Here is a 25,516-nt window from a genome sequence, read left to right as displayed (position 1 = left end):
CCTGCCCGAAGAGGTCCGGCGGAAGCTCGTCTGAAGAAAGACGAGATGTTTTCCCTTCGCCGTCCCGGGGGGAGGTTAGCTTTTGGAAATAAACACGCCGCAGTGCCAGGGCTATTTCGCATGCTGAAAAGAGGCAGTCCGCTAATCTATGAATGGGAAAGCCAGGGCACCCCTGTGACAAATGTTATCTCGGCGTGGCATAGAGGGTTGAAACCTATTCAGCCCCCCACTCTCGAGCCATTGCTAAGATTATGTCACCCTAATCCCTAATGCAGGCGTTTTTGTGGCCTAGATGGGCAGGTGATTCCAAGCAGTGCCGAGGTAATTGTTCTGTTTTCTTCCTATGCCAATAGAGGTGTTGTCGTATCGCGCTCACATATATATATATTTTTTTATTTTTTTGAATAGCCTTACAGGAAGAGATGATACACGCAGAATGCAGAATGCACGCATCGGGAACGTCGGATGCCCACACAAGTGAGCGTATCCCCCAGACTTTCCTAGCTACAGTGTTTCTGAACAAATAAAAGCGGTAACTGAATGAGAGCAAGGTGGGAGAAGAGAGGTCAGAGCACTCATTATTTCTCCCAGCCCAGTGGAAGCTGAACTTTCTGTGAGTGGGCTGTTTAATTGATTCTTATGGAACTGTGGTATTGATTACTTAAGAGCCTCTGGTCTTAATGCCTAGCTCGCCGTCTCGCTCACACCTTCATAAGGCAAAGTCGTCGCGCTGCAGGCTTTTATTGTGCCGGCAGAACTGTAGCCGGCGTAATAAGGCAGGATGAGCAGCATCTCTAGTGACCCATTGGTTGTGGGTGATTGTGCCACCTTGATTTTATTTAATTGAGTTTGCATTGGCTTTAATTTAAATGTTGATGTAGCCTCAGATGAGGTCATTTACAGGGCTGCGATTCAATGCGGCGTAATTGAAGTTCTTTCTTTTTCGGCGAAGGTTTGGGGAATTCTTCGGTGGATGCTCAAGGACACGCAGACAAGATGTCCAGAAATTAGACGGGATTAATTGAAAATCTTAATTACTTTCTGAGGGCATAAACATCTCAATATCAATTAAAACGTATTTCCAGCGCACTTGGAGGATATGAGGAGCAGCAGTAATTAGATATCGAGACTGTCAAGACAACTCGACGGGTTTGCGCGTAAGCCCTCTGATTGAGCGGCGTGAATTAATGGGGAATAAATTATGAATGCACCAAACCTGTTTCCTACCTGTTATGCGCGGCCGTCGAGAGTGGCCTTCTCGAAGTTGAGCAAAGTCGAAACTCGGGGAAAATATGGCAAAGCACATTCTGGTTATTATTGAAGTGTCTTAAATTATAGAGTGCATATTAAGCAGAGTTATATGACTTGGGCCAACAGGGAAATAATATCCTCCAGCTTCTGCAGAGCTGTGCGCTTGAGTGGGCAGATAAAAGCTGGTGTAAAAATGGGTAGTGGATGAAGAAATGTTTTGGAGGTGTAAAGTGATTGTTATTCAGAGGACACTGCTCTGTCACCGCCAGCAGTGCAGCCTTGAGCCCTGCCCGTCATCCCCTCGAATTTCACACACATCTGTTTCGCCGATATATTTTAGATTTTTTTCCCCTCCCCGTTTAGTTTGTCTTTCCATTTTAATTTCCTGCCTATCTGCCGGGACCCGAGCCAAGGCCTTGTGTTTTAGAGTCTATCTTTACCTTACATCTCGCTCACCGACGTCGGCCCGCTCCCTCGGCGGAGGAAAAAGGGTCTCGGCAGTCATGAACCATTTAGCCGGAGGAAACCGAAGGGCTGCTCCTTTAAACTGGGATTTTTGGACCAATCTGTGCAGTGTATTCGAATTGCAGAGTAACAAATGGACAGTGGAAGGGGTTTGTAATGGTGATTAGAGTCTGAAATTGGTTCAGATTTACAGTGTCAGTCAGAGATGGAGGGGAAGGAATAAGCAGTCTAAGCGGTCTAATGGATCCATCAGCTCGCTTCGGCTGCTCAGTGGGCCGAGTGAGGTCACCAGCCATCCGCGGGCGGCACAAAAGCACTTCAATTTTGTTAGGAAATGTATCAATTTAACTGACTCGAGCGGCACACTGGAAACCTAATGAATCTGGACTCAATTTTCCACCACACTGCCTCTGTGAACTGGAGGAAACAATGCTGCCGGTGAAGGGTTGAGGGAAGTCCGCCGCGATTGGCTGGCGGCGACCGCGCTGCCGCCGCGCCGGCCAGTTGGGAAGACGGGGACCGGCCTTCGTTTATCTAGCGATAGCCGCGACCCGGACCGCTGTCACTCATCTAACAATGATGTCATTAAAGGTAAATTGGCCTCTATTTCAGCGGGATGATAATGCTAATTGAGTGGCAAAACATAATACCGAGAGCTGTTGTGCGCCGTTAAGGGGAGGAGGGGGACAGATTAAATGGCCATACAATGGTGGGTGTCAGGCACGGCAGATGTTGCTTTGTGCTGAGGACTGCATTGACATATCTCTTGCTTGTCAGGCCTGGGCTTTAGGAGAGTCTTACAGGACTGGGGACCAGATGGTCTCACACAGAGTCTGACTAAAGCGGTTAAACAGAGGCTGGTTATTAAAAAAAGACAACTCCACCACAAGAAATGTGTTGCTTGGTAAATAAGAGAGCCCGACTGCCTTATCGATCGGACTGCCACGCGCCAGCCTGACTGCAGGCTAATGAAAGGCCTCTGGACGGCGGGCGTCATGTTTATTTAGGGGGAGGCCTCAGATCGGCCGCCGTTCCCCCCTCAGCGGAGCGCGAGAAGGAAACTCTCAGCACTCGCAGTGTGGCGCTTTTCATTCGCCTGATATTATTGGATTGATTTATTCCGATTCTCGCCGTGTTTTTCACTCCGGATATAAAGGGAGCGATTACCTCACAACAATCATTAGAGTAATTATTCCTTTCCTGTTTCCATCTTAATTGATACCGTCGACATGATTGCCAATTATACTTTTTATTACCGCAGTATTTAGATAACAGTGTAACACTTTTGCCTTTATACTCTTTGTTAATTTGTCAGTAGACATCACACTGTGTTGTGATTTCTGCAAACATAATGCTTCATAATTACTGTACAGCTGAACCTGCAATCTGGGTACTAAATGGAAGCAAAGCGCCGCCGGTGTTAAGACGCATCTGCTGTTAGCTTTTCTTTTTTTTTTCTTAGCTGTAAGGATTCCACACCTGGATTTCTCGGAATATATCACTTAGCTGCCGTGTTTATCGCACTGTAAATCCAGCAGGCACATTGTAATGTTCACTGGCTCTGCGGATTAGAATTGAAAAGTGGCCCTTCCACTTGACCTCCCTATTATTACCAACACTGATCTCATTTGGCAAGGCAGACACCAGCAGCCTCCGTTGTGTGTTTCACATGCCTTCAAAGCAAATTCTGCTAAACGCCGGGTGATGAGAAGAGCAAAATACTATTTATGAAATAAAACTGTCAAATCGTGGATCTAGATCAGATTTAGCTTCTCTTGTTTGATGAAATATTCTGAAGAGGTCAGATCACTTTTCTACTGAAAATTAGGAAACTTTTGTTTAGTTCTCCTAGGTTTATTTATAAAGTGAAATATCTATTTTTTATTTCGTGATTAAAACCTAGTTAATCCAATTAGTGTTAATTGTCAGCGGATTGTTCAAATATGTGAACTTTCAGTATCTTTTATTACTACACGAGCTGAACTCTCCAGTACAGCTGGATACAATGTGAACAGGGAAACTAAGCTGTAGCTCATCTCAGCAGGGTGTGCAGCTTAATTTGGAAAATAATGCAAATGAATAGATGCTGCTTTCTTTTACAAATCCTAGCGGTACCTAAAACATATTCTTGTTGGTTTTAAGGGTGTTGGGGGGCTCTCAGTATTTTTATTTTTTATGTGGTACGCATCAATATAGCATGGAAGCAATGGTTGCTCTTCTCAATAGTTGCATTATTCATAGTAAGTGAGTGAAAGTGGTAACACTTTACAATAAGGCTCATTTGTTAACTACTTTAGTTAACATGAACCACAAATGAACAATATTTCTACAGCATTTATTAATTTTAGTTAATGCATTATTAAAATCACAAGTTGTGTTTGTACTAACAATTGTTGACTGTATTTTCATTAACATACAAAAATAACTGTAATAAATGTATTGTTCATTGTTTGTTCATATTAGTTAATACATTAACTAATGGTACCTTATTGTAAAGGGTTACTGCAAAAGTATTCGATAATACAGAATAAACTTAATAGTTTGGCTACACTCTTAAAAATTAAGGTTCTTTATTGGCATCTATTGTCCTATAAAGAACCTTGATCATCCATAGAACCTCTCAAATGCAGAAAAAGTTCTTTATAGTGGAAAAGGGTTCTTCAGATTTTTAAAATGTTCTTCCAAATGGTTCTTTTAGGAACTGTTTACTGAAAGGTTCTTTGGGAACCCAAAAATGGTTCTTCTATGGCATCACCACAAAAACACCCTTTTGGAACCTTTATTTTTAAGAGTGTACACTCTTAAAAATAAAGGTGTTTCAAAAGGTTCTTCAAGCAATGCCATAGAAGAACTATTTTTGGTTCCACAAAGAACCATTCAGTCAATGGTTCTTTAAAGAACTATTTCTTGTTTACCTTTTACATAATCTGAAGAATCTTAGTTGCCACAAAGAACCTTTTGTGAAACAAAAAGGTTCTTCAGGTCTTGAAGGTTCTTTATGGAACCATTTAGACAAAAAGGTTCTTCTATGGCATTGCATAGCACCCTTATTTTTAAGAGTGTAGTCATACGATTTCAAAATGTCAGCCACTAAAGCAACCATGCTCCATGTTAAATAAAGCAGCTTTTATGACATGATTTTTTTTGTATATGATTGTATTTTATTCAGAAATAATAGAAACATATGCCAATTATCAAAAAACATAAATACATAACCATAAACATATTTTTTTCAACAATAATATAGTTTTTTTTTTTGTAGGTTATACGTTTGAAATAAAATAAGACTTATATAATTTCAAATAAAGTTTCAAAGAGAAACTTGTCAGCTGTTATTGTTATATTACGGTTAAAAAAAAACTGTTCCCATATTTATCCGCATTTCAAACATCAAAATGTGCAAAAAACCTTTTTTTAGTGAAACACTGAGATTTTTTTTAAGTTATACAGTTTGAAATCAAACAAGACTCCATATAATTTCAAAAATGGTTTCAGAGAAACTAGTCAGCTGTTATTATTACATTACAGTTTTTTTAAGTTCCCATATTTATCCAAATTTCAAACATTCCAATCAAAATGTGCAAAAAATAAATAAAAATATTTTTTTTTTAGTGAAACACTGAGTATTTTTTTTAGGTTATACATAGTTTGAAATACAATAGGACTACATATAATTTCAAATAAAGTTTCAAAGAGAAACTAATCAGCTGTTATATGTGAACCTGGAACACTAAACCTGTCATAAGGGTCCACGTTTTAAAATTGAGATTTACACATCATCTGAAAGCTAAATGAATAAGCATTCCATTGACATATGGTTTGATAGTATAGGACAACATTTGGTCAAGATACAACTATTTGAATATCTGGAATCGGAGTGTGCAAAAAAAAAAAAAAAAAAAATCCAAATATTGAGAAAATTGCTTTTAAAGTTGTTCAAATGAAGTTCTTAGCAATGCATATTACTAATCAAAAATTAAGCGTTGATATATTTATGGTAGGAAATTTACAAAATATCTTCATGGAACATGACCTTTACTTAATATCCTAATGTTTTTTGGCATAAAAGAATAAACAATCATTTTGACCCAAACAATGTTTTTTTTTTTTTTTTTTTTTTTTTTTTTTGGCTATTCCTACAAATATACCCATGCTACTTAAGACTTTTGTGGTCCAGGGTCACATATAACAGTTAAAAAAACACTGAGGATTTATGATTTTTAGGTTATACATAGTTCTAAAATAAAATAGGATTCCATATAATTTCAAATAAAACTTCAAAGACCCTGGACCACAAAACTAGTCATGAGGGTAATTTTTTTTTTAATTGATATTGATACACCTGAAAGCTGAAAAAATAAGCTTTCCATAGATGTAAGGTTTATTAGGATAGGACTATATTTCCAGATTTATTTAAACAATATGGAATCTGAGGGTGCAAAAGAAATCAAAATATTGAGAAAATCACCTTTAAAGTTGTCTAAATGAAGTTCTTAGCAATACATATTACTAATCAAAAATTACATTTTTATATATTTATGGTAGAAAATTTACAAAGTATCTTCATTGAATGTTATCTTTACTTAATATCTTTATGATTTTTGCCATAAAAGAAAAATCGATCATTTTGATCCAAACAATGTTTTTTGTTGTTGTTGTTTTGTTTTTGTTTGTTTTTTTGCTATTGCTATTAAGTTTTGTGGTCCAGGGTCACATATAAAAAAAATCCCATATTTATTTGCATTTCAAACATTCTAATCAAAATGAACAAAAAAGTAATCAAGATTTGAAATAATATTAGAACATGAACTTTACCTAATATCCTAATGATTTTTGGCATAAAAGAAAAGTTGATAATTTTGACCCAAACAATGTGTTTCTGGCTATTGCTACAAATATACGCATGCTACTTATGACTGGGTTTGTGGTCCAGGGTCACATGTAACGGTTTAAAAAAAATCCCATATTTTTTTTTGCATTTTAAACATTTGAATCAAAATGTAAAAAAAAGAAAAAAAAGAAAAAAGTAATCAAGAAATAAAAGTAATTAAACAGTTTTTTTTAGGTTATACATAGTTTGGAATAAAATAGGACTCCACATGATTTAAAATGAAGAGAAACAAGTCAGCTGTTATTGTTATATTACAGTTTTAAAAAACAAAGTTCTCATCTTTATCCGCATTTCAAACATTCTAATCAAAATTTGCAAAAAAAAAAAAAAAAAAGATTTTAAACAATATTTTATTTGTCTTTTTTTTAATATTGACTATACAGTATTTTCCATTATATAATGACATGTCAGTATAAAATAAATCCTTCGTGAATCATCCAAAAAACATCTGAATTGTCAGTCAAAAACCAGACTATGTGCTTGGGCCCAACAGTGTTTCTTCCTCCAGTGTGAGGTTAAAAAAAGCAGTTCAAGCATTGCCTAAATTGTTCTCATCCCACTTCACTTACCACCTGGATCACACTCCTGAATTACTCAATCAGACTTAGTTTAGGAGCAGGACAAAGCGCTAAGAGAGGCTGATGATGTGACCAGAGCTCAGATTGATGTGTGATTCCCTGACATTTCAACCATGCTTGCTCTGCTCTCCTTCAATCAGCCGGTGCTCTTCGCTTTGTCATTTCAGCTGGAACAAACACAAATAAGCAGGCAGATTTGCGCCCGAGCCCTCAGGACAGGAAAAGTTTTGAAATGCTATTTGACAGGTTCACGTCGACTGTTTTATTTTGTCTCTCCTCTCTGTCCCCTAGGTGTTTGACTGTGAGACATTTAATCGCGGGACTAGCGCTTTCATATCAGTAACAAAAATCAAATAATGCAAGATGATTTACTCCCCCTAGCAACCGAGGAGCACACTCATAGCAACCAGCCGAGCCTCGGGCCTCAGTGTAATCAGCTTGAAAATATTTCAATTATTGTGTTGATTTTAGTGGATTTGAGAGGCGGTCGGTGAGCGCCTCAGTACATTCAGCCCATGACCTGCAGAGGAAGACATTGATTTAAACAGGTGTCAGAGAGGGAAAGTAGAGGCAATTTAAATGGGAATGGGATAGCAAAGTCATTGAGCACTGTTCAGTGCATGTGTGACATCCGCCTGCTGCTGCCGAATCAATGCAGCTCAACTGAACGAAGGGAAAAAGGGAAAAAAAAGAAAAAATCTCACCTTGAGGAATCATCCGTCTGCCGTGGCCCAGTGGAGCAGGAGGATGGAGGTTTCGCCGCGCTTCTCCCCAGCCTGCCTAAAGCCTGATCGGGGTCTTTAGCCGTGCATGTGGGTCCACAGGTGACTCTGTGGATTGAAAAGCTAAGCAAGTGCCTGAAAGCAGGTTGCACGCTAAATAATACACACGCTGTTTATGTTGGGTCGAGCCCTGAAAAATCAACTACGCTGGCTGAAATAGAAACAATGGCAAAGGTAATGCAGTAGCTGCGCCGCAAAGTTTTTGTTCAAAAGTTTTTCTTTGTTTCCCCAAAGAAAAGAGACAACAACTGCTTCGCTAAGATAAATGGAGACTGCGTAATTCCAAACATAAGATGCGGACGTAATGCATAATTGTACCTTTCACACTCTTTTTACGGGCCCAAGTGAAGTGGAAGCAGAATGCTGTACTGTAATCTTTTTGCTTAAAATGTCATTTCTCATTAAAGGATTCATTAGGACTAAATTTAGCAGCATTGCCCACCATTATCTTAACCGCTGGAAATATTAACAGTGGCCTTTTATTGAATTTGCAGGGTTATATTTAGCATGCAAATTGATTCCTTTCACTTTTCCACAAATACAGATCATTTCAGCACGGCTAATTTTGAGGCTATGAGAGGAGACGCAAGTGTAATTAAAAGCGCAGACTTCTCCGTCTACAACTCTTGAGTGTCCCAAACTCAATCTCCCCTCCGTAGCAGTGCTGTTTTATCTTTTTGTGGCGATTCTATCATCATCCCTGGCTTATCTTCCATTACCAGTAATGTTCGCTGGTATTTATAGCATTAGCACACTGGATTTCGCATTTGTATGACATGAATATGGCAGCTTTTGTTTCTATTCTTCTCTATTGCCTTTGCTCATGGCGACGTCCACGTGCAGCGCATGTGATCCTCACTAGAATACAATGCGTTTAACAAAAAAGCATGGCTACTCAATCAAGGAAATGTGCAACAAATGTATTTCTAGGGATCAGATCATCTGTGCTCTATTGGAAGAGGGAAATGCCTTATGGACTTGGCGGCACAGATATGTTGACAGAAAATAATGTAAATGTGTCTTTGTGCTTTGTGATCACGCAGACAGAGGATTTGTGTAATCATTTGCTGATATCCAATGCCCACGGTCAGTCTGTGAGCTGTGGGTATGTGTAGGTGTTGATTGTGTTATGTGTTATGAGTGGGTGAGTTCAGTTGACTGTCAAACACACACTTTCCCCAGAGGTAATGGATTTGAATATTTTATAAATGCAATTTTTTTTTTTGCCAAATGCAGCTTTGTATTTTCATAGTATTATTATATATTATTAGCGTCAACGGAGAAGCAAAAATGACCCTATTTACTTTCTTAATGCATGTTATTACTGCTATTACTGTGAATGATTCATCAATGCATGTTATTCGAAAGTAAAAAAAAAAAGATCAAAATATAATAAGTTTCCTTTTCCATTAACATCCTTAGCTCTTGTAGTTATTGCATAAGACAGCCGTGCATGCTGATTTTTTTTACACATTTTTTCTAGATAGATACAGTTGATACAGTAGATACAGTTTGAAGTCAAACATTTACATACACCTTGCACAATCTGCAAAATGTTAATTATTTTACCAAAATAACAAGGATCATATAAAATGCATGTTATTTTTATTTAGTACTGACCTGAATAAGATATTTCACATAAAAAGATATACACAAGAGAAAATAATAGTTTACATACACTTGATTCTTAATACTGTGTTGTTACCTGAATGATCCGCAGCTGTTTTTTGTTTTTTTGTTTAGTGATAGTTGTTCACTATGAATTCCTTGTTTGTCCTGAGCAGTTAAACTGCCTGCTGTTCTTCAGAAAAATCTTTCAGGTCCAATTAATTCTTTGGTTTTTCTGCATTTTCGTGTATTTTAACAATGACTGTATGATTTTGCGATCCATCTTTTCACACTGAGGACAACTGAGGGACTCATATGCAACTATTACAGAAGGTTCAAACACTCACTGATGCTCCAGAAGGAAACACAATTCATTAAGAGCTTTTTGAATTTGAAGATCAGGGTAAATTTTACTTATTTTGTCTTCTGGGGAACATGTAAGTATCGTCTGTAGCTTCTGAAAAATGTACAAATCCTCATTTTCTTTCACACCCCCTGACTCTTAATGCATCGTTTTTTTTCTTTTCTTGTCCTCAGTGTGAAAAAATGGATCTCAAACTCATACAGTCATTGTTGGAAAGGGTTCAAATACACAAAAATGAAGATAGTTTAAATATTCAGGAGAAACAAGGGATTCATGAACAACTATCACTAAAAAAAATAAAAAATAAAAAACAGCTGTGGATCATTCAGGTAACAACACAGTATTAAGAATCAAGCGTACGTAAGCTTTTGAACAATCCAACTATTATTTTCTCTTGTGGACTATGTAAATGTCTTTTATGTAAAATATCTTATTCAGGTCAGTACTAAAATAAAAATAACATGCATTTTGTATGATCACTCTTAGCATTAAATAATTAACATTTTGCCGATTCTGAAAGGTGTATGTAAACTTTTGACCTCAACTGTAAATGAAAATCGAACAAATAATACAAAGACGACTTCACCTTACAAATGGTTGTCAGTAGCTAAAAATGCTAATGACATGCACAATGTACTTTGTAAGAAAGTGTAAAACAGACACTATTTTTGGAATCAGCTCCCTAAAATTAGTAAAAAAAAAAAACAAGTATTGGATTTCACTCAGCAAACCTGATGCAAGACGATGTAATATTTAGGCACTGTTTTTGCCAACTCATAATCAGTCTGGCTTACCTTGCAAAATTTGTTCCTCACATTTCACTTTGAAATACATCGCAATAAGAAGTAAAATGTTGTGACAGCAGTTTACATGGATTTCTTTAGCCATACACTCTTAAAAATAAAGATTCTTTATTAGCACTGATAGTTCCATGAAGAACCTTGAACACCTTTCAAATGCAAAAAAAGGTTCTTTATAGTGGAAAAAGATTCTTTAGATTTTTTTAAATTGCTTCAAATGGTTCTTTTAAGAACTGTTCACTGAAAGGTTCTTTGGGGAATCAAAAATGGTTCTTCACTGCAAAAACCTCTTTGGAGTGGATTGCATTGTTAAACCATAACATATTTAGTTTTCTGTGTCTGCTTATTTTGTACAACAGAAACCATCCAAATTTGCTTATATCTACATGCTATTAGACATAGTTTATAGATCATCTCCAGGCATTAGGTGTAGTAAACATCTGTGTATCATCGCTCACACCATTTGTAGCACTTGCCATCAGTGGCATAGTTATTTAAAACTTGTGAAAGATATTTGAGATAGTCTGTGTTAATGTCCTCATTTGAAGCAGAAAAAAGCTCCATGGGAGGATTTTTGAATATGAGCGGTGCTAATGCGTGTGATCACACATTAATCGTCTGACAGCATCTCACTCTCCACAGCCAGTCTATTAGGATTTTACACAGAGGTAGGGTCTAAGTGTCAGGTGTCATAATTTAATTGTGTTGTTTTCTATGTCTCCCCTTCACTTTTGGGATGGGTTTGCAGGTTAATCTATGTAGTGTTCTGTCAGTAGCCTCTATCCCGTCTTTTCTTTGTTTTAAACCGGGGATGCAAGTAATTCACCTTTGCATTCAAGTCTTCAAATGAGCCCAGCAGGGCGACTGGATCATTATCTCAAAGCAATTGCATTGTAATGGGATAAATTAAATGTTAATCTTGTATTGTGTGAAGGGAGGAAGAAGTCATCAGTTTGTTTAGTTGTTTTTCTCGGTTTAGTCGGTATAATGTGATTTTAAGTACATGGACAATGAATGGATTCTGTTCTACAAAAATGTTTAATCGTATTTCTATAGTTCAAGCTGATAAAATCCCATCCATAAATAACGAATCGATCATAAAACAAGTGTTTCATGATTTCTGGCTCTCACATTTTGTCATATATAAATAAAGGTGATTAGTCCGTTTAAGAAAATTCTCTTTGTTCTTGATCACTGGCAACAGATATTAACACATGCCATACACAAGAGCAGCTCCAATTTGGCAAACGCAGGGAATTAGTCTGGTGAATGACAGAATGAGAGAGAAAAAAAAATCCTTCCTAATAGCCTAAATATTTGGAAATTCCTTCCATGTGTTTATCCGTGCACACTCCTCACTCATGCTCATGTATTTTATTCCAAATAAATGAACTAGGTTTTGATAAGCTACTTCGGAAGCGCAATTGTTTGGCGAAGTTAATTACTGACTCAGTATATCTACAATGAATCTGTCTTCGCACTATTGTTCGACGTTGCATTTCCATTCTTACATTATGATTCAATTCAAGTTACAGTACATTTTCCTGTGTTATCCCGAATGAGAATTTAAAATTTCCCTGACATTTGCTTTACATATATTACGTCTAATTGAATTTGTATTTGGTAGCAAGACCGCTGGAGGGAATCATGATTTGTTGGCGGAAAATGAATGTCCTGTTGCTAGCCCATGTATCCGTCTTGAAAGGTATTGGTGGTGCTTTAATTAATTCTTGCCTGCCTTAATCATTTATTTTGAATGGCTGAGCAGCTTATCAATAGCATCAAAATTAGCGTTATGTCCTAAAACTTCCCTTCCTCAGGTTCTCCCCTGGTCGCCAATACAGTGTTAGATAAAAGCAATCCACAGCCAACCCGGAGCTACTGATAGATATGGTCACACTTTAGCGAGGTAAACAGTATTGATTCGGTTCCACTATCGTCTCTAATTTTCTTCCAGCCATTGAACAATACGATCCTTTATAACTAATCACACTCACTTATAGAGTTGGAACTAGATGTTTGAGTGTGTTTTTCCTTTGACTGTTTTGTTTTATGGTGAGGTGATCTCTCGGACGGACGGACCGTCTGTATTGAAGTGTTTCTGCACTGTCACATCTCCCCGCTTCCACTGCTCTAATGTGATTGATTGGGCCAGCATCAGAGCCGTAGCACTAGACACATCTGAAAGTGACATTTCAGACCCAGTTAGAACCTATTTCCCCTCACTGTTAAATAAAAAAAGTGGACCCTGAGTGAGATCAAGTTTTTTGGGGCCTGTCCTTGAGCCTTTCTGAGCCCTAATGGGATAGTGAATGTCTGTACAACCGGGGAGTCCAAAGGATTAAACCTCGGGTAATGCGCATGTAAAGTCTGAGTTACTGGCCAAGCTGTGTTAAAAGCTTTCGCAATTTTGGTTTAATGATGTAGCTGGGAGATGGTGACTGGCTTTCTATAGGACATTTAAACCCCTTTAATGTAATTGCGACTGAGGAATATTAATGTAGACATAAATTTATAAAGTAGTGTTAAGATTAGGTTTAGAGTCTGCCAATTAAAAAAAAAATTAGTCCTGGGCATCCAAAATAAAGCTTTTTGTCCATATAACATATGTGCGTGTGCTGTGTATATTTATTATGTATATATAAATACACATATATTTAAGAAAAATATGTTTATGTTTTAAATATGTTTTTATATAATATAAATGATATGAATATAAATATATACATGTTAATATTTACAAAATATATACTGTATGTGTGTGTCTTTATATATACATAATAAATATACACAGCACAGTACACACACACATATGTGACCCTGGATCACAAAACCAGTCATAAGGTTAAATTTTACAAAACTGAGATATATACATCATATGAAATCTCAATAAATAAGCTTTCTATTGATGTATAGTTTGTTAGGATAGGACAATATTTGGCCGAGATACATCTATTTGAAAATCTGGAATCTAAGGGTGCAAAAAAATCAAAATACTGAGAAAATCACCTTTAAAGTTGTCCAAATTAAGTTCTTAACAATGCATATTACTAATCAAAAATTACATTTTGATAGGTTTACAGTAGGAATTTTACAAAAAATCTTAATGTAACATGATCTTTACTTAATTTCCTAATGATTTTTGGCATAAAAGAAAAATCAATAATTTTGACCCATTCTATGTATTTTTGGCTATTGCTACAAATATACCCCAGCGACTTAAGACTGGTTTTGTGGTCCAGGGTCACATATATGTGACCCTGGACCACAAAACCAGTCATAAGGGTCAATTTTTTTAAAATTAAGTTTTATAAATTGTCTGAAAGCTAAATAAATAAGCTTTTTATTTATGTATGTTTTTTTAGGACAATATTTGGCTGAGATACAACTATTTGAAAATCTGGAATGTGAGGGTGCAAAAAATCCAAATACTGAGAAAAGTTGTCCAAATGAAGTTCTTCATATCACTAATCAAAAAATAAATGTTGTCATATATTTATGGTAGGAAATTTACAAAATATCATCATGGAACATGATCTTTGCTTAATATCCTAATGATTTTTGGCATAAAAGAAAAATCCATACAATGTATTTTTGGCTATTGCTACAAATATACCCATGCTACTTAAGACATGAACAAAAACTTTTATTTTGGAGGCACTTAATCATGAATAATCATTGCCTAGCACTTAAAAAAAAAAAAAAAAGATCTTTTTGACACCCATTTTCAGTGAACAGATAAAAGAATTTTTACTTTTTGTCCTCTGCCATCAGTTTGAAAGCTATTCCTGCATACAAACCTGCATCTGTGACAGATATTGTTCCAGCAGCTGTTATTTGCTCATTGTGGTATGATCTGTAGGGGATAGGCTTCTTACAGTAATAGACATTAGTCAAGGTAGACGCCATATTGAATTTTTCATGGATGAAAATGAGGCTAGAAAGTAAGGGATAGACAGTCGTTATAATGGTATCCAATAGATCCAGTGGTTCTATGAAGAAACTTGAACATCCATGGAGCCTTTCAAATGCCGAAAAGGTTCTTCATAGTCAAAAAAGGTTCTTGAGAGTTTTAAAATGTTCTTCAAAATGGTTCTTTAAAGAACTGTTCACTAAAAGGTTCTTTGGGGAACTAAAAATGGTTCTATGGCATCACTGCAAAAACACCCTTTTGGAACCTTTATTTTTAAGAGTGTAGATAAACAACTGGCATGTTGTTAAAAAACTGTTTTTTTTTTCATTTGAACACACTGTACTCTATCCCTCACAGCCTTGTTTTCATTCTTGTCGAAAATTAAATATCGCACTACTTTGACCTAGGTCTATGCTTAAGTCCTCAGAAATGTGTGCCTTTTTGCTAGGAGTCGCATGACAAACCAAATCTGAATTTGTTGTAAAAACGCAAAAAAAAAACAAAAAAAAAACGCTGGCTTATCATACACTTAGGGCTGGGCGGTTTGACAAAAAAATCTGTATCACGGTTTGTTTTAGAATTGTTTCTTGGTTTATCACTTTTTTCCCTCCCCAGACTGTGCCTTTATATAAATCAGAATGCATGAACAGCTGCAGAAGCACTGCATTTTAATCACTATCCAAACAAAGGTGCTGCATGTAGCATGATCAGTCTTTGATGTAAATTAGATTGTATAAATTTAAAATGTGAAGCATATGTTCTGACCTTGGCTTTGTGAAATTATGCTACAGTACATAAAGCATGCCTGCATGAAACAAAAGCTGCAGATAGGCTGAATCAGAATGCAAATTCACTCTCTGACAGCAGGTGGCGCTTATGGAACAGCAGCAATACAGCTTTTCCTTGGTTACTGAAGCTACTACATTAATATACATTATACAGAGGTAAAATTAAAAGAAAATCTAAAATTTTCTAAAGAAAAATAAAATTTTTCACATGGTGAAGTGAGTTTGCTCTTTCTGTTACAGTATTTTCTCCTCTTTGTGTTCGTCTTCTGTATTTTCGACAAAAGCTGTTTACAGTTATTTATTTGCCCAGTTAAAAAATTGTTGTGATATTTATAGTTCTAGAAGTTCTTCAACCATTAGTTAGAAGTGTATGCAGTTAAAAGCGATCCTCTTTTGTACATCAGTTTTGTAAAAATGCATATCACCCAGGCATACATACACTTTAAACAAACTCCAACTGCCCAAATTTGAAGACTGGCTTTGGCTTTTAAAAACTTGCAACGACTTCTCCAGACTAAAAAATTAGACACAAGATGGTGCCAGTTGCGCTTTGTATGCACTTTGCAATGGAAAGTCCACGAGGTGAAACACAAACATGTAAGTAGCACCAGTTAATTTGTGGTTTCACTTTCACTTTTTTTTTTTTTTTATCGACAAATCTAGAATAAATATTCCTCTGATATAATATACTATTATTTGTCAGTTGCTGAACTGCTGAAATTGTAAAAGTATGAAAGTTACCTTTGCTTTTATGGGCTTTTGTAAGTTTGGCAATAAACATCACATGTGACCCTGGACCACAAAATCAGTCATTAGGGTCAAAAATTTTTTTATTTTAAAATGAGATTTATGCATCATCTGAAAGCTGAATGGCTGAATAGGCTTTCCATTGGTTTGTTAGGATAGGACAATATTTGGCCAAGATACAACTATTTAAAAATCTGGAATCTGAGGGTGCAAAAAAAAAATCTAAATATTGAGAAAATCGCCTTTGAAGTTGTACAAATGAAGCTCTTAGTAATGCATATTAGTAATCATAAATTAGATAAGAAATTGACAAAATATCTTCATGGAACATGATCTTTACTTAGTATTCTAATGATTTTTGGCATAAAAGAAAAAGTTGATAATACCTGTTCTAAGATTAACTAGATTCTGTGGTCCAGGGTCACATATTTGTGATTCTGTTTGGTCCCGCTAGTGGCGCAGAAACCACTCTCTTTGCTTTTCATTTTTTTATTAAGCAAACCTTGTAATAGCACTTGATGTGTAAACTGGTCACATTGAATTTTTTTGTGCCTTTTGTTTGCATCATGAAGAAACAGCTCCTCTTAGAGCCTCTCTAGAGTAGTTTGATAATGGATTGAGAAATAGCTTTGACACACTGTCTTTCAAAGTTCACCTGAAAGGAATCATTTATTATTTTTGTCAAGGAGATTCTCTCCCTGTGAGATGTCTCTTTATGATGCCGTGTATCCCACATCAGGTTGAGCGGGTCTTTTATGAATCGGACTAACTGCGTCCTCTCTGTATGAAATGGGGAAGGTTAATGCGGTTTAAGGTATAAAATAATTACCAATTATCCCAGGGTTAACTACACCCTTTGGCAATTCCTTTCATGTCCTGCTATGTTGGGCTTGACCCAAATCAATGACAAAAGTATACCTTATAAATCCCCATAACAAAGTTTGACCTTCCACAGCTTACTTAGGTTAGGGTGGTTGTTTGGAAGAGAGGAATAAAGAAAAACCAAGTGGGTGATCTATGGAGAAAATAATACTCTACTATAATGAAAAGCATAGTTAATGTTGAATTCTAAATGTCTGCACAAAGCCTCCAGGAACAAAAGACTTTATTCTGAAATTCAGCACCAGTTGCAGATTTTTACAACGGCCTTTCAAACTGTCACTTCACCGTTATGTGAAGTCATTTTGATGTTAACAAGTTCTTTACTGAGAACATCAACGCATTTACACCTTCTAGTGAGCTGTGATGGGTTACATTAGCTTCCCCGAATCCATTTTTAATACTGCTCCCTTACCCTGTATATTTTTAAAGCAACAGCTGGATCAAGGAGCCGCTGGTTTTGGTAGTCGGTAAATGGTCAGAGGGGAGCTTATTTATCTCTCACATAACTAGAGTTATTTGTGACCCGTAAAGGGTCGACACTTACAAATAGATTTGGACAGTGTTGCCTTAACATCTGGAAACACTATTTAACTCATCCCATCTCAGGAAGTTTTCACACTTCACGCTTCATTAACCTCTAGGGTCTGGAGTCCCTGGGAAGACAGGGGAGTGAAACGCCTGTTTACACAGCGCCTTCTAAATCACCAGCGAGAGCTTTAGCCATCACTGTGGCACATCAGCGCAGGTGAGGAACATACAGGTGCCAGGCTCTCGAGGATCCTTCCCACCCATCTCCATTTTCACTTCTAATTGATAATGAATTAGCTTTCAAGTGAGAATGAACTGCTAGTGTCAGCTGACAGCGGAGCACATTCTGCCTAGATCTTGCTGTCTTACTGTTTTGTGTCTTACTGTCGACCAAGATCTGCGTTGATTTTTATTTTAATATGCATTATGAGTGAAGAAAAACATTATATTTAACTATATGTAAACATACACCAAAATATATATGTTTTTCTTCACGATTCATAAAGCATTTACATTATCATAAGGAAATGGTTGACCAAAGGGATAAAGCTCAGCGGTTTTGTTCAGTTGTGCAAAGTGTGTATCAGAAGATGGACGTTTTTACTTAAGACTAATTGCTTTTCTTTGCTGTGACATAATGCATTTTGAAATGAGACGTGGCCTTGCGTCACAAACATTTAAGGAGTTTAAGATCTACATTATAATAAAACAGAACCATAACTGACACAAATATCACATATTCCATTTTGTTTTTATTATGATTTTGTTTATGCTTGACTATTGAAATCTCATCATTAGAATGTCAATTTTAGTAACCTACAGCTAAAGTACTGCATTTTTCAATACTAACATTTTAATATAAGTGATCATTTGTTGGAGCCTACGGTCATTGAGTTCTAGAAAGATGTGCTGGCTCCACATATTCCTAAAATCTCTAGTTGAGATTGTTGTCATGGACCAACAAATTCTCCTTTGGCCAGAATTCAGTGTTTTATCAGATGAAATAAAGGTAATGAAACACATCTCACAAGGTGATAATTAGAAAAGAAGAGCAAAGCAGCAGTCACAGGCTGTTAGATTTTTAATAACCACAATGACCAGGGGAGTTAGTGTTAACATTTGGGTCATGTTTATCATACTGACTTACACTGGGTCAAGAATATGTAGGAAAAAAAGAAAATGTTCAAATGTTAATACATTTGATACTGTTACGAATGAGGACTGTGATTTAGTGGTATTGTTTTTAATAAAAGATCTATGGTTTGTTAGTTTTCCTCACTTGAGAAGTGGTGTCTTTATATAACGGAGAAGTTAATGTTCAAGTTAAGCCAGCATGTGATAACAAAAATTATGGAATCTAATTAAATGATAAAAATTAAGTATACAGAGACTGGAAGTCTATTTTGAAATAAACCGACATTTTTAATATTTTGTTAATTGCACTGCTAAACTAAATAGTAGAATTGCCAATTCTAAACACAAAGTGCATTATGAGTTGCTCTAAATGCTGTTTCCACTCTTTTAATTGCCCTCAAAGGGAATTATTTAATTAACTCGGTGAAACTTCCCAATTAATGTTCTCTTTGTAAATTAGAAGATGTCTGTGTGAAAACTCGCGTGCGTTTTTGTTTCAAGCACGGGACAAAAATCGATAATCCCTCATATTATGAGGGGTGATTGAATCAAAGTTCAATCTTATTTCAATAAGAAGAAATGTTGAAGTGATTGCAGAGACAGAAGCCTCTACTATTGGTAGCCAAAGAAAAGCAGCGCCACTTAGATCTTTCTCACAATCACTTAAAACGGTACTTGACATTTGGCTCCTATCCTGCAGCTACTCTGCCATGCATTTTAGGATTACTTTACAGCGTATGCCTATTAATTCACCGGCGGACTTCAGCGCTCTTATCTCTGCCATGCAAGCGCGGGATGGGGGATATAACTGACATGCGCATTGTTTATTCACGATCCCTAAATTGATTAAGGTAGAGGCTTGATATTTGGCGTCTTAAAGAATTATATATTTTATCACTTTGTGTTTTGAGTTATATTTTCGTCAATGTAATTAATACGTGGAGAATTCATGTAGCCTAATTTAACTATCTAACTCTCTCTATAGATTTGTTGTCTCTTTTGCAATCAGAAATATTGCCCTTTGACAAAGGTTCTGGTCCTCAATCGATTTAACATAACACCTTACGATAGAGTTCCTCTAATTCACTCTCTATTCGAGATGTCGATGCCCGAAAAACATAATGAGTTTTGTACTCCAAAAATGCAATTCGGACGATTTTCTGGTCTGTTCAATAAAATATTTTTCGTCATGATACACGAACTTCCAGGACTTCCATTGAATATGACATTGCATTTCCAATTACTTAACTGGTTTAACCACAATCAAAATGTATCTGTGGCTATGTTTATGGAAATTAAAAGCAAAAAGAGTCCAAGTGAGCTTTACGCCACATTTAATTCCAGGAAGATTTATATGGAAAGCCAGAATGGGTCAGTGATTTCTCCAGCCATGTTAAAGCAGTGTAGTCTAATAGAGAATATAATCACCATTCGGTTGGCCCGTTGGCCTTGCACCTGTCCTCGAGGTATATGGGGCGCTCTGTGAGTTTAGCAAAATCTAAAACGACAAAAGAAAATAATCTCCAAAGCACTCAGGGAGGGGTTAAGACTGGGTGTTGCAAATGAGGCTCTTGAAATCACCTTCATAATTAATTGCGCGAATTTGATTCTATTAAATAAAAATAACACGTATTGAGGAACTCAATTAGCATTAATTAAGCTTGATATCCTAATTTGGAAAATGTGTTGAGGAAAACAAGCTTTTTCCGAGTCGTTTTACCCCTGATGTTGTTGAATACCAGCTTTCTGCCTTTGGGCTGCTTTTCTCTCCTCAGAGAGTTGAAAATGAGAAATGGAGATGGAATATCAGGAGGTGCTAAATTAGCTGCCTGATCTGCACTTATTGCTGCACACACACCCCCATTACTTTGCTGTTCTCTCTCTCTCTCTTAACATTCCAGGCATGGCGCGGCGTCGAGATAGCAGATTTATCAAATGGGAAAATGAATGCATGATGATCAGTTAAATTGAAAATCAGCGCCTGCATGACAGCCCGACCTGACACCTCCGTAATTAGAAAGAAAAATGATGGCGTCCGATGCATAATAGAGCAAAAACAATTTACACTCTCCCATAATGATCCAGCGTTCAAATTGAAAATTTCTCCGGGTAGAAATTGAATTCATAAAGTATGATTCATGGAGGACACATCTCCTGGAGGCTGCCTGGGCCATATCGATTGATAGTTTGTCTTGAATCATACAGCGTGCTGCTTTCAGGCAAAAGCTTAACTACTTAAGCAAATCGCTAATTTCACTTTAAGGCCACCAGTGTGCAGCCAGCGATACTCCTATTCAGATTGCAAATGAATTAAACATGAACGCGCCCCGGTAGGAAAAAACAGCAGCAAATTGAAGGACACCTCCAGATAACTAACATTTTCCAAACACTTGGCTTTTTTTCATACATAGCCTACAAAAGGCAACTGACTGACTGAAATAAAGATATATTAATCGGTTGACTTCAAAGACCTATCTTTCAATATGTTAAAAAATAAATAATTGTTGTTTTTATGGCAACTGTGGGCCATCTTTATTTCTCTGTTCTTATTGATTGTCCTGACATCTTTTCTGCTCTCCCCCCGTGGTTTATCTTGCCCACTTTTGTGTAGTCTATTTGCCCTGGACGCCATATGCTAATTCTTAAGTCTTTCTCTAGTGAAAATTATGTAAATATTATGAAAGAGACACTGGCTCAGAAATTCATTTGCGCCAGCCTCACTGATTATTTTCAATTTATTTGCAAATCAAGACCCATGGAAGGCAGACGACCAGAGGATTTTTAAGAAGACAATAAATGCGCGCCTGTATGACCAAATTAACCACCTTGGAAAATGAAAATGCTAATTCATTATTGGTATTTACCGCTTGTATTTATATGGAAAAGGATTCTATGATTTTATTACCTCCTTTTCTTACCTCGCCTTTAGATCTGGTCAACAGTGCTAATATTGTCAAGGCGCAGATGTCTGGGAGCCCCCACAGGGTCCCGTGGGACCGCCAACCCTATTAGAACAAATGTGTTCTGCTATTGTAAATAGGCACGTTTGCTTCGCCCGTCCTATTACAGCCGACGCATGATCAATAGGCTGATAACACAGGAACATCAATATAAGCGACAGAACAATGAGGGATATCATCGAACATCTATCTTAATATAGCCAGCTACAAGGGCCCTGACAAAGTGAAAAGCTCATGAAAATTCCGCCCCACGAATTCCCATCTCCTATCCAATATGCACAAACACACTCCCAGCTGCCGGGGCTATTATTTTCGTATTTCAATTTGACACCCCAGCCTTTCATGCTAATTCTATTATTCTTGGAAGTTTATGTGATTTCATATCACTAGAAATCGGTAATGTATTATAACCCTTTGGGCTAAAATAAACTGAATCCCTGCAGTAGCCACCGGGAAAATAATTACTTTCATATCAAAACTCTGCAGGAGTCGAACGGGTCTTTTCGCCTCCGGCTCGTAACCTCATTTCAGTGTAGCTTATAGATGAATAAATTTGTTAAAGCAATACACAAAATACAACACAGGGTTTTGGGAGAAGGAGCTATAGCCCACAATATAAGCTCTATTTAGGGCCACGCACGCTTAAGTTTGTTGTATACAATCGATTTATTTATGAAAAAAACTTACATATATAAATATCTTAATACTTTGTACAACGTTTGAGGTTTTGTCTTGTTTTGATTTTTTTTTTTTTTTACAGTTTCTTACACAGGGAGCTGCTGCTGCTATTTGTTCAATAAACATTTGATAGCCCACCACACACATACACAAATTATTCACACAGATATTTCCCCTAATCAGAATATAAATATGTCAATGAAAACGATACGTTTCGATAGGTCGACTTTTTTCTCCTCTTCGCTTAATCTGCGGCCGTGCAACATCGACACGCTCCTCGGTTTCTACTACGATTTCATTTATTCCATATCGACGTCAACTGAGTCTTTGTCGGTGTCCTTGCTGCTTGTCGCTGATTCTGAATTTTGAGGTGGATAGTCAGGTAACGACTGCTCCTTTTTCTCCGACTGTGGAGACTTTGGATCGACGGGGTCTAACTCTATATCTTGTGGGCATCTTTCGTTACAGCTGCCCGCCGAGTGACCGTTAATGGTAGTAGTCTGTGGTGAACTGCTCTGTGGTGAACACGTTATGTTGCCCGACTGACTGACCTGGCCTTTGATTGCTCGGGCGCCGCTGTTGTTTACACTGATGTTCTCCTTGACGTTCCTGTGTCCTAGGTTTCCAGCAAAGGTACTGTCAGCAGCTGGCCCTTTCTGGCCATTTTCCGCATCAGGGCCTGGTGCTGTGCTCTTCAAAGCAGTCTGTGGAACAATGAAACCGAGAGGTTGTGTAATAGGGTACAGTAAAAAATGTCCTTTCCCTATCAAAGGCCGCGGAGCCGGTACTGGGAAGTCCATGGGCGGCTTGCGCCTCGGCCTGGAGTCCGACAGAAGGCTTTCCACACTGAAGGGATTGAGTTTTTGAAGAGTGGAAGACCTACTGTTGGAGCACAGGTTTGACTGCTGACCGCTGTCGGACGAGTCCAGCTCGGATCCACTCGCGTCTTGGTCGGCGGTTCTTTGGTTCTGGAGTTTCTGTGGTGTTTGGTCACAGCTTGGTTGCGTTTGGTTTCGGCCCATGTCGCAATGGATGCTTTGTTCATTGTCCGTCATTTGTGACATGCCACTGTCACTGTCAGATCCTGGGGTGTGAAATAGGTCCCCGGGAAGGAGTTTGTTCTGGGACTTTAAAAGCCGCCTTTCTTGTTTCCTTTTCTTTTTCTCCAGTCTCTCTAATTCTCTGCGCGCAATTTCCTCGGGGTCCATTGGCTCGCCACTGCAGGTCGTCGGATGGGAGTTGTGTGCAGGTCGCCCCGGCCCCTTCTTCGTGTTTTCCTTTTTTCTCCATTTCGCTCTTCGGTTTTGAAACCATACCTAAACACGGAAAAAAAAAACTCATTAATTTTCATGGCATTAAAATAATGTCAAGTCTGATAATAATAAAAATATTAAAAGATAGGTCTTCTTTTAAACACAATACATACAAATTTTATTTAGCTACTTTATTTATATAGCTACACATACACATTATATTAATATATTTATAATATACAACACAGTACATTATATTTACTGTATTGCATATTATGAAATGTATTTTCTTTTGTGTTGTTTACGAAATATTAAAAATAAATAAAGCATTCTTAACACATTTTGCTTAATGATGAGTTGCCAGTATTTTATAGAATTCTGTAAATTGACTAAATATGTATTATAAATGTGGTATTGTTATAATGCAAATACACATTTTAGAGTAGCCTAATGTTATGGTTCAAATCTATCATCTTAAATGCTGCTGTAAAAGTAGGCCGCATCCTAAAACGTATAGATGAATTACATTACGCTCCATACAATTTAAGGCAAGGAGTTTTACAGGCCAAATGTGTGATTTTATTATGTTTTTTTTTTCTTCAGATAAAAATAATGATATTGAACTCACGCCTGACAGATATGCTATTCTGCACACCGAAATACGTTCTCTCGAACAGAGTAATACATCGATTAAATTTAAATATGAAGTAGCAATATTTTTTAAAAGGATCGTGCACAATTATATATGTATATTTTCCCTCGATTCCACAAATATCTAACCCGACTGCATGTCAAATAGAATTATAAATATTTGTAAATATATTTATGCTATCATTCTGTTTTTGTGCAATGTGATCTGATATTGTTTTTCTGCTAACAGTGGGGCCTACTGTAGTTAACAAAATACAGTACAAAACTACAAACTGATGACTAAAATTTTTTATAATTTTAAATGAAGCTTTCTAAACGTTATTGAAGATAATTTAAAAAAAATAATTATTTCAAAATGAGCACATCCCGTGTTTTATACAAATAACATTATGAAAAAAAAATAGCAGAACAAAGAACATGGGAAAAAACACTAAGACATTGTTATGTTGTGTTTACACCCAAATAATTTTTAATTTATCTGTCCATAAGGTCACACCACAACACAACATGTGAAAAATAAATTCTGTGTATTTACCTGAACTCTCGATTCTATCAAATCCAATCTCAGAGCAAGTGCTTCCCTCATGAACACATCTGGATAGTGACTTTCATTAAAAGCCTTCTCTAATTCTTCCAGCTGCCAGCCAGTGAAATTGGTACGAGTTCGTCTTCTTTTACAACCCGGGCTATCCTTTTCTGGATCCCCCGAATCTATGTGAGAAACAATAAATTAGCAATGCTTGTAACTTGCATAGTTCTGTCCACCAAAACAGTGGGCCCTTCGTAGTAAATTCTTCGTAGTATTTATTTGTCTGCATGAGCGTTTTGTTGTTAATGTGTAAGAAAGGATATAGAGAAAAGCCATCAGTTTTTTTTTCTTGCTAAAGTAGCTTATAATAACAAGAAAATAATACGAAGTGATGGAAGCAGCCTAGGAGCTGTCAGTAATTTTGTAGAATATTTTTTATTCTATTTAAAAGTCAGTGTGCTTTAATTCCAGTAAACTAGCTTGAACACATGAGAGAGAATGCTTTCTTTTGTTTCCCCCGGCTATTCTTCAAAGCTTTATGTGGAAAAAAATATCGCGATTTTACAACATGAAAAACATTCTTTTTTTCTTCAGTTCGAGACCATTACGCCAGTTTAGGACAAGTGTGCGTTTGCTTACCTGTCAGTTTGTACTGCTGGTTATCTCCATTCATACCGCAGCCAGACGACAAGAGAGGGTTAGAATTCACCACGG

General features: G+C 36.9%; 1 protein-coding gene across 1 annotated transcript in view; it reads right to left on the bottom strand.

The window, feature by feature from the left end:
- Window positions 1-22,375: 22,375 nt before the first annotated feature.
- uncx (UNC homeobox) overlaps window positions 22,376-25,516 on the bottom strand; it is a 3,384-nt gene continuing 243 nt past the window's right edge. Inside the window, exons 1-3 of the mRNA XM_073827096.1 lie at window positions 25,442-25,516; window positions 24,809-24,984; window positions 22,376-23,685 (exon numbers count right to left, since the gene is read on the bottom strand). The exon at window positions 25,442-25,516 is cut by the window's right edge and continues 243 nt beyond it. Of these exons, the coding sequence (XP_073683197.1) occupies window positions 22,669-23,685; window positions 24,809-24,984; window positions 25,442-25,516 (1,268 nt within the window). The 3' untranslated portion in view covers window positions 22,376-22,668. The remainder of the gene's footprint in view (window positions 23,686-24,808; window positions 24,985-25,441) is intronic.

This window comes from Garra rufa, chromosome 1 (assembly GCF_049309525.1).
Source record: "Garra rufa chromosome 1, GarRuf1.0, whole genome shotgun sequence".
NCBI classification, from domain to species: domain Eukaryota; kingdom Metazoa; phylum Chordata; class Actinopteri; order Cypriniformes; family Cyprinidae; genus Garra; species Garra rufa.
Note: the sequence above shows the minus strand (reverse complement) of the source record. Positions and strands in the feature narration are given on the sequence as shown.